This window comes from Ursus americanus, chromosome 27 (genome assembly GCF_024610735.1).
Source record: "Ursus americanus isolate L20-20 chromosome 27, mUrsAme1.1.p, whole genome shotgun sequence".
Taxonomy (NCBI): Eukaryota; Metazoa; Chordata; class Mammalia; order Carnivora; family Ursidae; genus Ursus; species Ursus americanus.
The window spans coordinates 5,064,174-5,078,408 of NC_142153.1; the positions used below are offsets into that span (position 1 = coordinate 5,064,174).

Genomic DNA, 14,235 nt, shown 5'->3' on the forward strand with positions numbered 1-14,235 from the left:
CCACTTCCGCAATGCCTGGCTTTAGCCAATGGCCTGCTTCCCAAGGAACGTTACCTCTGACCTAGGGGCTAATCAGAGACAGTGAGAGAAACTCCTCGCGAGAGGTGAGGTTGAAGCTGCCTCCGCCATCTTGGAGATGGGAGACGGGCGATGGCTGTGGTCCTTCTGCTAATGCAAACAACAAAACGGGCACAATAGTCAACCCGAGTGAGCTTATCATCACTGTAACTGTTGACCAAAGCTACAGAAGAAGCGAGGGTGTCAAAGCCCAGCGCGGCGACATTGATAGCAGCTTCTCCTGCCCGCTGGAGCGGCAGAAGTGAAGTGACTGAAGACCGGAAGGATGGTGCAGTCCTGTTCCGCCTACGGCTGCAAGAACCGGTATGATAAGGATAAGCCCGTTTCTTTCCACAAGTAAGTACCCTGCGCGTCTCGCGGGGCTGGCCCCAGCTTGGGCTGGGGGCGCGCGGCCGGTTAGGCTCGGGGGCGGAGCCAGGCGCGTGTCCGCGCGAGACCTAATAAGAGGGGCGGGGCAGAGGCGGAGGCAGGGGCGGGGCACGACCGGGCCGTACTAGCTGTCTCTAAGGCCGCGAGCGGTGGCTGTACCCGCCCCGGGTTGGAGCTCCTGTTCCACCGCCCAGGGCTGCGCGTTCTCGGCGCGCGTCGCCGAGGTGACCGTTTCTCGCGCTCGAGGGTCGGAACCCGTGCGCGAGGTTCGCCCGCAGCCTCGGGTTGGCGTGGTCGCTACCCAGGAGCGATGTCTGACTACCCCGCGCGGGTCGTGAGGTCCAAAAAGCCGAGAGGCATCTGGATTTCGCCCCTGGGGTAGTAGAGAAGCTAGGTGGTAATAACGCCTTAGAAGTAAATTTGAAATATAAACAAAGACCTTTAAAGTGACGAAGCCACTCTTTTTCATCCTTGCTGTGGATGGGAGGCCAGCATCACAGTAATTAAAGATTGATTTTTGGCCAGAATTTCAGGGAGGATGTTTTTACCCAGTTTCTAGGAAATAACCTTAAAGGACCTCCAAGTTTTAGAAGAAGCTTCTGGTACTGCCAAGATGAATACTTAATGTTTTCAGCGTACAGTAACGATAACGTGGATAATAATAACACCGGCCATAATCAAGTGTCATAATAGAAGTCAGTATGAGCTATTACGGGCGCCTAGAAGAAGCCCTTAGAAAAGAACCTGCCCCACAACTTTCAGGACTGTTTTATCCAGAAGTGCTGCAATTAGAGTCCTGGAGGGAAGAATGTTCTCTTGAAAATGGGAAAAGAAAACTGCAAAATGGAAACGACTTAATGATAATCGATGTCTGCAAATGTGACACAATGGCATTTTCATTCAGCCAAATAAAGTATTTACAAATTTTATTACATTTACATTAACTTGTTTTGTAAGAATACCTGACTATAAATAGATGATAGCTAAGAAATTAGAACCCATGGTAAATTATAGGAATTATTTGTAGGTAAATAATTACAAAAGCAAATATTAAATATTCCTTCAGGTTTCTTGGTGGGGTCGTTTGTGTCTAACAGGGGATGTAAATGCATTTTATGTTTGATATGAGACCCGATAGAAATGAGTGCCTTACAACATAGATCTTGAGTGCTGATTGATGTACCACCACCACCACCACCACCCCCTGCCCTCCACCTCCAGGCCCAGAGAGAACACTTAACACTTCCAGGATCTACCTCAGTATATCCTGATATTACTTCTTCATTTATTGGAATTTCTGGAAGATGATGAATTGACTTCCAGTTCTTCGAAAGTGTAGGAATAGATCAGAAGATGGTGACACAGTTACATACAGTCAGCTGCCCACAACCCCATTTCTAATGATATCTCGGAAAGAATCTAAAAATGTGGAGAACCTTTCATTGGTACTGGAAACTAAGGGTGGCATTCACATATCGGAAATAGTTTCTGCTGTCTATGAAACAAATCAAAGGAAGAGCTGATCTGCCTCGCATTCTTACCTATAAAGAACAGTTTGGGGACTAGATGGGAAATACCTTGACAGAACTCCATAAACAGCCTGAGCATTGTAGTGCTTGAGACAGGAGGTGCAAGGTGCTGAATTTTACCAGTGATTGCCACCACAGTTTGTATTTCTGGAGACCATTTCCAGCAAGGATCTTCTAGGGGTACTTTTACCAGTTTCTACACGGTGTTCCTAAAGTTCTTCATGATAGCAGAGTCAGGCTCTAGCATGCCCTAGGTAGAAGAGAAACTGGAACATAGAATTGAAACATCCTTTGGCTTCTTTCCAGTCTCCCTAGTTCACTAAATACTTGACCTGGAAAAGCAAAATCACAATAAATTTAAACTCTTCCCAAGCCCCCTTATCTGGGCCTGATGGACATATTCCAGTTGATTTCGAGGTAAATTAAGATAAATAATATTCTTATGCTGGAATTAAAAACAAATTGGAAGACTAAAATGAATAAATACAAATTTTAAAAATTAAAAAATAAATAAGAACTTCCCAAACTTGGGGAGAGACTTGGACATTCAAGCTCATGAAACTAGTAGACCACTCACTTTCAATTCCAAACACTCTTCTCCAAACATATAAATAAATAAATGAATTAAAATTTAAATTTATCATTATGATTTGACTATAATTTGATTAATTCATATTTGTCAGACTGATCCTAAGAGAACTAGAACCTTCTTTTTTTGCAATATGTAGATATAAAAATGCAATTTTGTTTTCATTGGTAAAAAAAAATCAGTACAGCTTCACCCTATAGTATGTATTTTACTTAAAACTCTTAGTGTCTTTGACATAAAAAATTAAACATTAATAAATGAGATAGAGGAGATACACCATTTACCCTTGTATATTTACATGTGTGTACAATACCTGTATCAATTAGTGAAAGTTGTTTACTGTAATAGAGGAAGACAAGCAATATTACTATCTCCCATCATCTCCTCTTCCCATTGCATGCATCTGTTTTTCCGGCTGACTTTTGATATGTATATTTTTATATTTTATAAATTTTTAATCAGCCTGTCTGATTAAACAAATTGTATATATCATTGTATCTGACATTCTTATAACTATTCTGTGATCAGAAGATTCCTATAAATAAATACTGCTTTTTATGCTTTTTATTTTTTTAATTTTTATTTAAATTCTAAGAAGTTATACAGTGCAATATCGGTTTCAGGAGTGAAATTCAGTGATTCATCACTTACATACTACACCCCCAAATAGTGCTTTAAAAAAAAAAATTCCATGCTGAGAGGGCTGACTTACATCATACGCTAGTGGGTGGTCACTTTATTTAAAGGATCTTTAAAACAAGTACATTCTTAACTAGGGTGAATAAAGGCACAACTAAAAACTGTCAAAAAAAAGATAGCAGAGCTAGTGTTTTAATCGAATTTCCCGTAGCTTCTTAACACCAATATAAGATAGTTCTTTGCTAATCAGAAAAGTCTGGATGTGCTTTTTTTTCCTTTTAAAAGAAGGTCCGAGAAATGAATTATCTCTTCTTAGGTTTCCTCTTACTCGACCCAGTCTTTGCAAAAAATGGGAGGCAGCTGTCCGAAGGAAAAACTTTAAGCCCACGAAGTACAGCAGTATCTGTTCCGAACACTTTACTCCGGACTGCTTTAAGAGGGAGTGCAACAACAAGTTACTGAAAGAGAATGCTGTACCCACGATATTTCTCTGTACTGAGCCACATGACAAGGTAACGTGTGTTTTCAAATACTGGGCCTTCTATTTATAAAATTCAAGTTTTTATTGTGGAAAATTCAGAGTAGTGTTAAGAAAATAAATGTTACCTGGAAGCCATAACTTGTACATAACCACCATTAACAATGATATACATTTTAAAAATACCAAAGTGCAGTTTATTAAAGTTAAACATCCTCACACCAAGAAAGTCAGTCTAACTTTGTAACTTACTTTAAGGCACTGGAGGAGATAATGCTAAGTGAAATAAGTCAAGCAGAGAAAGACAGTTATCATATGGTTTCTCTCACCTATGGAACATAAGAACTAGGAAGATCGGTAGAAGAAAGGGATAAAGAATGGGGGGTTAATCAGAAGGGGGAATGAAGCATGAGAGACTATGGACTCTGAGAAACAAACTGAGGGCTTCAGAGGGGAGGGGGGTGGGGGAATGGGTAGGCTGGTGATGGGTATTAAGGAGGGCAAGTATTGCATGGTGCACTGGGTGTTATACGCAACTAATGAATCATGGAACTTTACATCAAAAACCAGGGATGTACTGTATGGTGACTAACATAATATAATAAAAAATATTATTATAATAAAAAAAAGGTCACTCTCTACCCCTACACGTATGTTGATAAGTTTTGGGTTTTCTTTATCAGGGACAATTCAGTTTCAAAGTATTTCCCCCTCAATTTTTTTTTTTTTAAAGATTTTATTTATTTATTCGACAGAGATAGAGACAGCCAGTGAGAGAGGGAACACAAGCAGGGGGAGTGGGAGAGGAAGAAGCAGGCTCCTAGCGGAGGAGCCTGATGTGGGGCTCGATCCCATAACGCCAGGATCACGCCCTGAGCCGAAGTCAGATGCTTAACCTCTGTGCCACCCAGGCGCCCCTCCCCCTCAATTTTTAATTAAATCTTATCAATCATTCTCTTTTGGCATCCAACTTCTACTTCAGGTGAAAAGTATAATTAAAACTTAAATTGTTTTCTCATTTTAGAATGCTCCTATTTCAAGGATTCACCAAAAAAGTCTAATATTCTTTCTTTGTAATCAAAGTGTAACTGACACATGATGATGTTACATTAGTTTCAGGTGTACAACATACTCATTAGACAAATCTACATATTATGCTATGCTCATCATAGCTGGAGCTATCATCTGTCACCATATAAGGCTATTAGAACACCACTGACCCTATTCCCTGTGCTGTACCTTTCATCCCTGTGACTTGTTCATTCCATAACTGGAAGCGTATACCTCCCTCTGCCCATTTTTTCTATCCCCCCTTCCACTCCCCTCAGGCAACCATCACTTTGTTCTCTATATTTATGGGTCTGATTCTGCTTTTCTGTTTGTTTTTTCTGTTGTTGTGTTTTTTAGATTTCACATATAAGTGGAATCACATGGTATTTGTCTTTCTCTGACTTTTTTCACTTAGCATGATACCCTCTAGGTCCATGCATGTTGTCCCAAAATGGCGAGATCTCATTCTTTTTTATAGCTGAGTAATATTCTGTTGTGTGTATATATGTGTGTGCGTGCATGTGTATGTCTGTACATATATATGTATGTATAGATATAAATGTATGTCACCCCCCCCACACACACACACAGGACATCTCTATCCATTCATCTATTAATGGACACTTGAGTTGCTTTCATATCTGGGCTATTGTAAATAATGCTGCAGTAAACATAGGGGTGCATATATCTTTTCGAATTAGTGTTTTCATTTTCTTTGGGTAAATACCCAGTAGTGGAATTACTGGATCATATGGTAATTCTATTTTTAAGTTTTTGAGAAACCTCCATACTGGTTTCCACAGTGGCTGCACAAACAGTGCATGAGGGATCCCTTTTCTCCATATCCTCACCAGCACTCGTTACTTCTTGTCTTTTTGATACTAGTCACTTTGACAGATATAAAGTGATAACTCATTGTGGTATTGAATTTCATTTCCCTGATGATTAGTGATGTTGAGCATCTTTTCGTGTGTTTGTTGGCCATGTGTATGTTTTTGGAAAAATGTCTGCTCATGTCCTTTGCCCATTTTTTAATGGATTATTTATTTCTTTGGTGTGGTGTTGTATAAGTTCTGTATATATTTTGGTTATTAACTCCTTATCATATATTGTTTGCAGATATCTTTTTGCATTCACTAGTTTGCATGTGTTTTATTATTATTATTATTATTATTATTATTATTATTATTTGTCAGAATGAGAAAGCACAAGCAGGGGGAGCAATAGGCCAAGGCAGAAGCAGGCTTCCCACTGAGCAAGGAGCTTGATGTGGGACTCAGTCTCAGGACCCTGGGATCATGGCCAGAGCCAAAGGCAGATGCTTAACTGACTGAGCCACCCAGGCGTCCCACATGTTATTTTCTTTTTTTAAAAAGATTTATTTATTGTAGAGAGAGCATGTGTGAGGGAGGGGCAGAGGGAGGAAGAGTATCTCAAGTAGACTCCCTGCTGAGCACAAAGCCCAACCCAGGACTCAGTCTCACAACCCTGAGATCAGGACCTGAGCCGAAGTCAAGAGTGGGGTGCTTACGCGACTGAGCCACCCAGGCGCCCCACACTAAGTTGCATTTTAATTTTCTTGATGGTTTCCTGCCCTGTGCAAAAGCTTTTTATTTTGGTGTAGTCACAATTGGTGTAGTCCACACAATGGTGTAGGAAAATGTTGCTAAGGCAGATGTCAAAGAAATTACTGTCTGTGTTTTCTTCTAGAATTTTTATGGTTTCAGGTCTCACATTTAAGTCTTTAATCCATTTTGAATGTAGTTTTGTGTATGGTGTAAAGAAGTGGTCCAGTTTCATTCTTTTTCACGTAACTGTAGTTTTTCCAGCACCATTTATTGAAGAGTCTGTCTTTTCCCTATTATATATTCTTACTTCTTTGTTATAGATTAATTAACCATGTAAGCATGGGTTTATTTCTGGACTCCGTTCTATTCCATTGATCTGTGTTTCTGTTTTTGTGCCAGTTTTGATTCTGCAGCTTTGTCGTATATCTTGAAAACTGGGATTGTGATAGCTCCAGCTTTGTTGTTCTTTCTTGAGTGTGCTTTGGCTATTTGGGGTCTTTGTGGTTCCATACAAATTTTAAGGCTATTATTTCTAGTTCTTTGAAAAATGCTGTTGGTATTTTCATAGGGATTGCATTGAGTCTGTAGATTGCTTTGGGTGGTATGGACATTTTAATAATGTTAATTCTTCCAATCCTTGAGAATGGTATATCTTTTCATTTATTTGTGTCATCTTCAATTTGTTTCATCTGTGTTCTGTAGTTTTCAGAGTATAGGTCTTTCACCTTAGTTAAATTTATTCCTAGGAGTTTCATTCTTTTTGGTGCAGTTATAAATGGAATTATTTTCTTAATTTCTCTTTCTGCTATTTCATTATTAGTGTATAGAAATGCAACTGATTTCCATATGTTAATTTTGTATCCTGCAACTTCACTGAATTCATTTATTACCTCTAATAGTTTTTTGTTCGAGTCTTTAGGGTTTTCTATATACAGTATCATGTCATCTGCAAATAGTGACAGTTTTACTTCTTCCTTACCAATTTGGATGCCTTTTATTTATTTTTCTTGTCTGATTGCTATGGCTAGGACTTTCAGTACTATGTTGAATGAAAGTGGTGAGAGTGGACATCTTGTCTTGTTTCTGATCTTAGAGGAGAAGCTTTCAGTTTTTCACCACTGAGCATGATGTTAACTATGGATTTATCATATATGGCCTTTATTATTTTGAGGTATGTTCCCCTAAGCGAACTTTGTTGAGAATTTTTATCATGAATGGGTGTTGAATTTTGTCAAATGCCTTTTCTGCATTTATTGAGGTGATCATATGATTTTATCCTTTGTTTTGTTAATGTAGTGTTTCACATTGATTTAAGAATATTGAACTATCCTTGCATCCCTGGAATAAATCCCACTTGATTGTGGTGAATGATCCTTTTAATGTATTGTCGAATATGTTGATATTTATTTTTGCATCTAAGTTCAACAGGGATATTGGCCTGTAGTTTTTTGTTGTTGTTGTAATGTCTTTATTTTTGATATCAGGATAATGCTGCCCTCATAGAATGTATTTGGAAGTCCTTTCTCTTCTATTTTTTGGAATATTTTGAGGAGAATTGGTATTAACTGTTTAAATATTTGGTAGAATTTACCATTTGGTCCTGGACTTTTGTCTTTTGGGAGTTTTTTTATTACCTTTTCAATTTCATCACTAATGATTGGTCTGTTCATATTTTCTATTTCTTCCTGATTCGTTCTTGGATGATTGTATGTTTCTGGAAATTTAACCATTTCTTCTAGGTTGTCCAATTTGTAAAAATGTCATTCTTAAATTCCACAGGTGGATTCTTTTAAGCTGTTATTTGTCATTACTAAACTTGAACATACTCTGCATTATTGTTGTAGAAGGAAGATCTCCTGGAGCCACAAGAACAGCTTCCCCCGCCTCCTTTAACACCTCCCATTTCCCAGGTCGATGCTGCTATTGGATTACTAATGCCTCCCCTTCAGACCCCTGACAATCTCTCAGTTTTCTGTGACCACAACTATACTGTGGAGGATACAATGCACCAGAGAAAAAGGATTCATCAGCTGGAACAACAAGTTGAAAAACTCCGAAAGAAGCTCAAGACTGCACAGCAGCGATGCAGAAGACAAGAACGACAGCTTGAAAAATTAAAGGAGGTTGTTCACTTCCAGAAAGAGAAGGACGACATATCAGAGAGAGGTTACGTGATTTTGCCGAATGACTACTTTGAAATAGTTGAAGTGCCAGCATAAAAAAATGATGTTTATATTGGTTTTTAACGGGGCAACACCACACACCCTCTTCTAGCCTATAAAGGAGTTTCATTTGAAAAAATAACACTTGATTACTTGTATAAAAACAATTCAGAATATTTTTTTAAAAAAATAAATTAGATATATACTGTAAAATTGTAAATTTTTTGTTTGTAATTTCAGGGTTTTTACATTTTAACAAAATATCTTAAAAGTTATAAACTAACCTCAGAACTCCAATGTAAGTTGGTTTCAATTTGAGGAGTTTTGGTTTTTGGGTATTTATAGAAATGTAAAAATGAAAAGTAAAGTGAATGTAAACAGTAGAGCAAGGACAATTTAAGTTTAGAATTTAAAATTAATGCAGGTTATTCAAAGAATTTAGTTACATTGTAAGTCAGAAGTATAGGTCAGATCACGAGATATAACTTCTCAGAATATATATATTCTTACATATTCTTATTTGTAAAGTCAGAAGATTTGTTTATCTTTCTTAATCACTTGTCAAAGATAAATGGACAAGTCAATACTTAAAAAAATAAATTGGTTGTCTTCAGAGCAGAAAATGAAGAGTCATTCTATACCTAGTCAATATGAGTAAAGAAGTATGAAAGTGGGTCTGTCTTTTTTCCCCCCACTGTCTAGCATTATTAAATTAGAAGCGTATCTCCAGTGGAAGAGACATTCTTCAATAAAGTAGGCGTTGTTATTAATAAAGTAATAACAATAGGGGCCTGATGCATAGTATGCCTTTTTCTTTCATTATTCCCAACCTTAAGGAGCATCTAGTTCCCAACTGTTGTTATATGTGTATCCAGATTTCTAACAAATGTGTTGTGTCAGTAGAGTTTGATTTGTACCATAATATGACCAGTTGATTTTGGTCACATCTTCACTTAAAAAAGGATTTCTTCACTTTTAACACGTTAGAAATTATATCCCATTTACTTAAATGAGTGATTTGTATTCCAGAGCAACCTAATATGTAGTGTTAATGTTACTGAATGTTGAAATTTAAACACTGACTTTTTTGTTCAAACTATGAGTTGTATTCTGACTTTGTGAGAAGTTTTAGTTACATATTTGAAATGAAAATATGTTCTGAGTAAACAAATACTGCCTTAGGAATTATCTACTTAGATTTAGAATAATTGTTCCAATTACAATTATTTTATATTTCAAAGTACACTGAGATAGTTGAAGTATAACAGGCCTCTTAAGGCAGTGTTAAAACTATGAAATGACATTCAAAAGTGTCTTTTGTAGATGTGGTTTTCAATGTATTTTACTGCTATGCTGCCGGTAGATAATACCTTGATTTTTTATGAACCAGTATTTCAAAAATAGAAAATTATAATCAGAAGATTACTTGAAGTTATATGGTCTGATAACATGTAGAACTAACTCTAATGAATCAGAGGATGTTTTCTAGTTTCTCATGGATCTCATCACTGTTTTAGAAACCCATGAAGTAGTTTGGTTTTATATTTCATCTGTCTAGCAATTCCTGGAGGATATATGAGTAAACATCTTGCAAAGCACATATCTTATTGTCATCTACATAAAAGGAAATGTGTGTGTGTTTGTGTGTATGTGTCCCCAAAACCAAGAGTCCAACATTGAATTGTAAAAGTGGCAATCCTAATTACTTAGCATCTTAACATTATGATTTAACCTGGAGTTTCTTTTCATAACAAACATAAATCTCTATTTGGAGAGAACTGAGCAAGCAGTATGTATACCAGCTGTTTGCATTTAAATAAATTATCATAGTTTAACATAGGGAGTTTGAGGTACAGGTGGTTATTTCTGAATATGAGATGTAACATTTGGTGAATGTTTTAAAAATTCATTTTGTCTACTGTATTGCTCATTACATTGCCAAGTAAAGGAAATAAGTCCTATTCAAGCATGATGAAACTCAGTCTAAAACAAATGGACTCGGTCTCAATCTGGAATAAATGAGGGGAAGACTCGTATGAACTGCAGCATATTCTGAAAGATGACATTTATTTTAAGCACATACCGTAACATACTAAAATTTCCATTTATGTGCAATGATGTAATCCGGCAATAATGGTGAAAAGAAATAACTTTCTTATTAAAACTGTTAGGAAAACTATAAAATCATACAATTTTAGAATTAGAAGGGACTTACAAATGACTGAACACTAGCTTGACTTCCAAACCCTACAGAAATCTGTAAAATATCCGTGACAAGTGGTCATCTGTTCTCTGTTTACTGTTTACATTTAAGCAGATATTCTTCTCAGATTCTTTAAAATGGGTTTCTGGATTAGGATAGAAATAGTTGCCATTCTTTTTATACTTGGTTATAGTGGAAATATAAACTTCACTTTGAACTGCTGCATAGTTTGAACTGTCAAATTCCCGAGTTAAAGAAGTTTTAAAATTTTGTAAAATAATTTAAATGTTTAGTAACTGTATATTTGTTATGTGAACTAAAAATAATTGTCATTGCAGTAAAGAAACAGTGGTGTTTAAAATTATTAGCAAAACTTTTTACTTGGAAGTCCAAGTACATGAGATCTTTTTTTTTCTCTCAACTATAATTTGTGTAATCCCTTTCTTAGAAGTGTGACAATAATGGTGAAAGCAAGTGAAAGTTTCACTTGATATGGATTTTTTTTTGGTTCAATTAATATTCTCTGATCATCTCTGGCTATTAAAAATACTATACACACATACTCAACACCTATGGCTTTTATAAAGTCAGTAGTAAGCAACGTAAAACAATATACTTTAAAAAGTCCATATAATCTGTAAAAAGAAAACTCCCATTTATGTTCCAGAACTTTTAAAAGACAGCCATCCGTGAATAGCATTTAAAGGAAAAAGAGAGCAGATTCACAAATCTGCTTGCTTATTACTCCTCCTGATATTGGCAACCATGTGAATTAGATTACCGATGAATGAAGGGCATTGCTCTTGTGATGGTTACTGGTGTGTTTCTGGGCATTATGATTTTATATATTGTGTATTAAAATACAATCCTCAATGTGAAAAAAAAAATATCAAAAAGCAAACTGATTTACAAACAAGCAAAAAAGCAGTTATAATTATTGTACTTAAAATAATGGAAAAGTTTGCTCTTAGAACTCCATATCTTGATGTCTTTTTTACCTTGGATGTTGTTTTATTCTACTGAGATTTTTTTCTGAATGATAAATATTTTTTAAACTCAAAAAAATCTATTGAGAATTTTTATTCTTTTCTAAATTCATAGTATTTGGGGTTTTGAGATTATCAAAATTTCATTTTCAAAATATCCTGAGGGATATGAATAAACGTCCTTTGTTTTAAACTATTTTTGGTGAGATAAACTGTACAATATTAACGACAAATAGACAAATGATTTCTGGAATCGCTACATGTTCACCCTAACTACCATGATTGGTTAAAAAAATTTTTTTAAACAACGATTTAAGGTCTCTGCATATTGTCTTAAGGTCATACAGCAAATGAAGAAACATTCAAGAAAATCTAAATCTCTAAAAGAACATTAAGAGCATTTACACCACAACTAATTCTTGCCTTAAACCACCACCACCACCACCACCACCACCACCACCACTACCCACACACACACAACTCTGTGCTACAGAAACTCCATTCTGAGTGGATATGGCCAAGAAGACAATGCTTACTCTCCTTCCAGTACCCACTGAAGTCCTGTGGTATCTCCCAAGGACGGGCAGGCAGCCAGTATTTCTCATACTCCCCTAGATTTGTGTTGCAAAGGCTAATTTGCAGGCAAGAGCAGCCAAAAGGTCAAGACTCCCTCTACCCAGCTCCCACTCAAGGTGGAGGCTTTACCTCAGGTGCAGCAGGCCAAGAGTACCAGGACTCTGATCACCCTCTTCCTAGATGCTCATAGGGTGAAGTTTCCATGCCAGGAGAGGCAAGTCAAGAAGACCAGAAGCTACCATCCCAACTGAGTTCTGATCATAAAGTAGGCATATCAACCCTAGAGAAGCAGATCATGGCCCCTACCACCGTAGCTACAGAGGAGTGACATAGATTTTTTTTCCTCCCAGGGGAGAGGAAGCCATAAGAACAGAGAACTCTGAAGCTCTCCCCGAGGGAACTGATTTTATCTGGAAGACTGTGGGGAAGTTCAGGACTAAGGGAACTCTCAAGGACAATGGAAAGTTTCATAGTAAAAAATTAAAAGGGGGCTGGTAGCTCCACCAGAGTAACCAACTAAGTTATTTTTAGGCTAGGTAATTTACCGGAGAGAACAGGGAAAGAGGTAAGAAGAGCCCTCCTGGGGTCATAACAAGCTTCAAAGACAAGCCTCAAAAACTTCTGCAAAAAGGCCCGGATCTAATTGGATCAGACTACAGAGCAATTTGGCCCTAGGACATCATCGAAGCAAAGAGCAATCCACAGGCATGGAGCTAACATCTGAGTTTGACACCAGCAAAGGCAGATAGTTTAACAAAGAGACCACAAAAATAGAGAGAGGCCTGTTAAAAGCTCTATCACCCCAGGTGACTATGTGCATGCCCAAGGCTGCACCGTCCAAGAAATGAAATCAGAGACTTCATTCACCCTGAAGGGGAAATAAATGTCACTAAATTAGTCAAGTTATTAAATTTTAAAAAATCACAACAAGCCTGGGAGAAGAGTGGGTGGGTCACTAGGTCCAAAGATCCTACAATATATATAATCTAAAATGTCCAGTTTTTAATAAAAAGTTACAAGATATGCAAAGGAATAAGATAGTGTAACTCATACGGGGTGGGAAGGGGAGATGGGGAGATGGGGGCAAGCGGGAAACAGAAACTGAAAAGGACCAGATGTCAGAATTAACAAAGACTTAAAAGCAGCCATTATAAATAAGCTAAATAAATACTAGTTCCAAAGAACTAATGGAAACCATGCTTAAGGAAGTAAAGGAAGGAATGATGACAATATTGCATCAAAAAGAAAATATCATGGAGATACAAATTTTTAAAAAGGATATTCTGGAGGTATAAAGTGCAATAATTAAAATGAAAAATTTACTAGAGAAGCTCAACAGTTATTTGAACTTGCAGAAGAAATATCAGTGAACTTGAAGATAGATCACACAATCTGAAAAACAGAGAACAAAGAATGAAGAAAATGAACAGAGCTTCAGAGAAACATAATACCTCTAAACGTACAATATATGCATAATGGAAGTACCAGAAGAGGGGAGGGTGGAATAGAAATGATGGGAAGAGGGAGAGAGGGGCAGAAAAATATTTGGAGAATGGGTGCCTGACTGGCTCTTGTGTTTATGTGTTCAAGCCCCACCTTTGGTATAGAGATTACTAAAAAAATAAACTTAAAAATTATTTGAAGAAATAATGGGTGAAAATCCCACACATTTGATGAAAAACACTAATCTACAAATTCAAGATATATACTTATACTAAGATAAAGAGATCCACAACCAGATGCATCATAGTAAAAAATGATCAAAATCAAAGAGAAAAATGACATTATACGCAAGGGAACCCTAATAAGATTAACTTCTGATTTCTTACCAGGAAAAATAAAGACCAGGAGGCAGTGGGAGGACATTCAAAGTGCTGAAAGAAAAACCTGTTAGCCAAGACTATTATACGTAGCAAAACCATCAAAAATGAAGGTGAAGGTTTTCAGGAAGATAGTGCAGTAGGAAACACCAGGAATCTGTCTCCTCACCTAGGCAACAATGGCACTG

At 37.0% G+C, this 14,235-nt stretch overlaps 1 protein-coding gene across 1 annotated transcript; it reads left to right on the forward strand.

The window, feature by feature from the left end:
• Positions 1-276: 276 nt before the first annotated feature.
• On the forward strand, positions 277-11,092 carry THAP1 (THAP domain containing 1). The gene is made up of 3 exons (XM_045779166.2): positions 277-414; positions 3,521-3,716; positions 8,145-11,092. Exons 1-3 carry the CDS (start codon positions 344-346, stop codon positions 8,517-8,519), a joined length of 642 nt encoding a protein of 213 aa, XP_045635122.1. The 5' UTR covers positions 277-343; the 3' UTR covers positions 8,520-11,092.
• Positions 11,093-14,235: the final 3,143 nt, after the last annotated feature.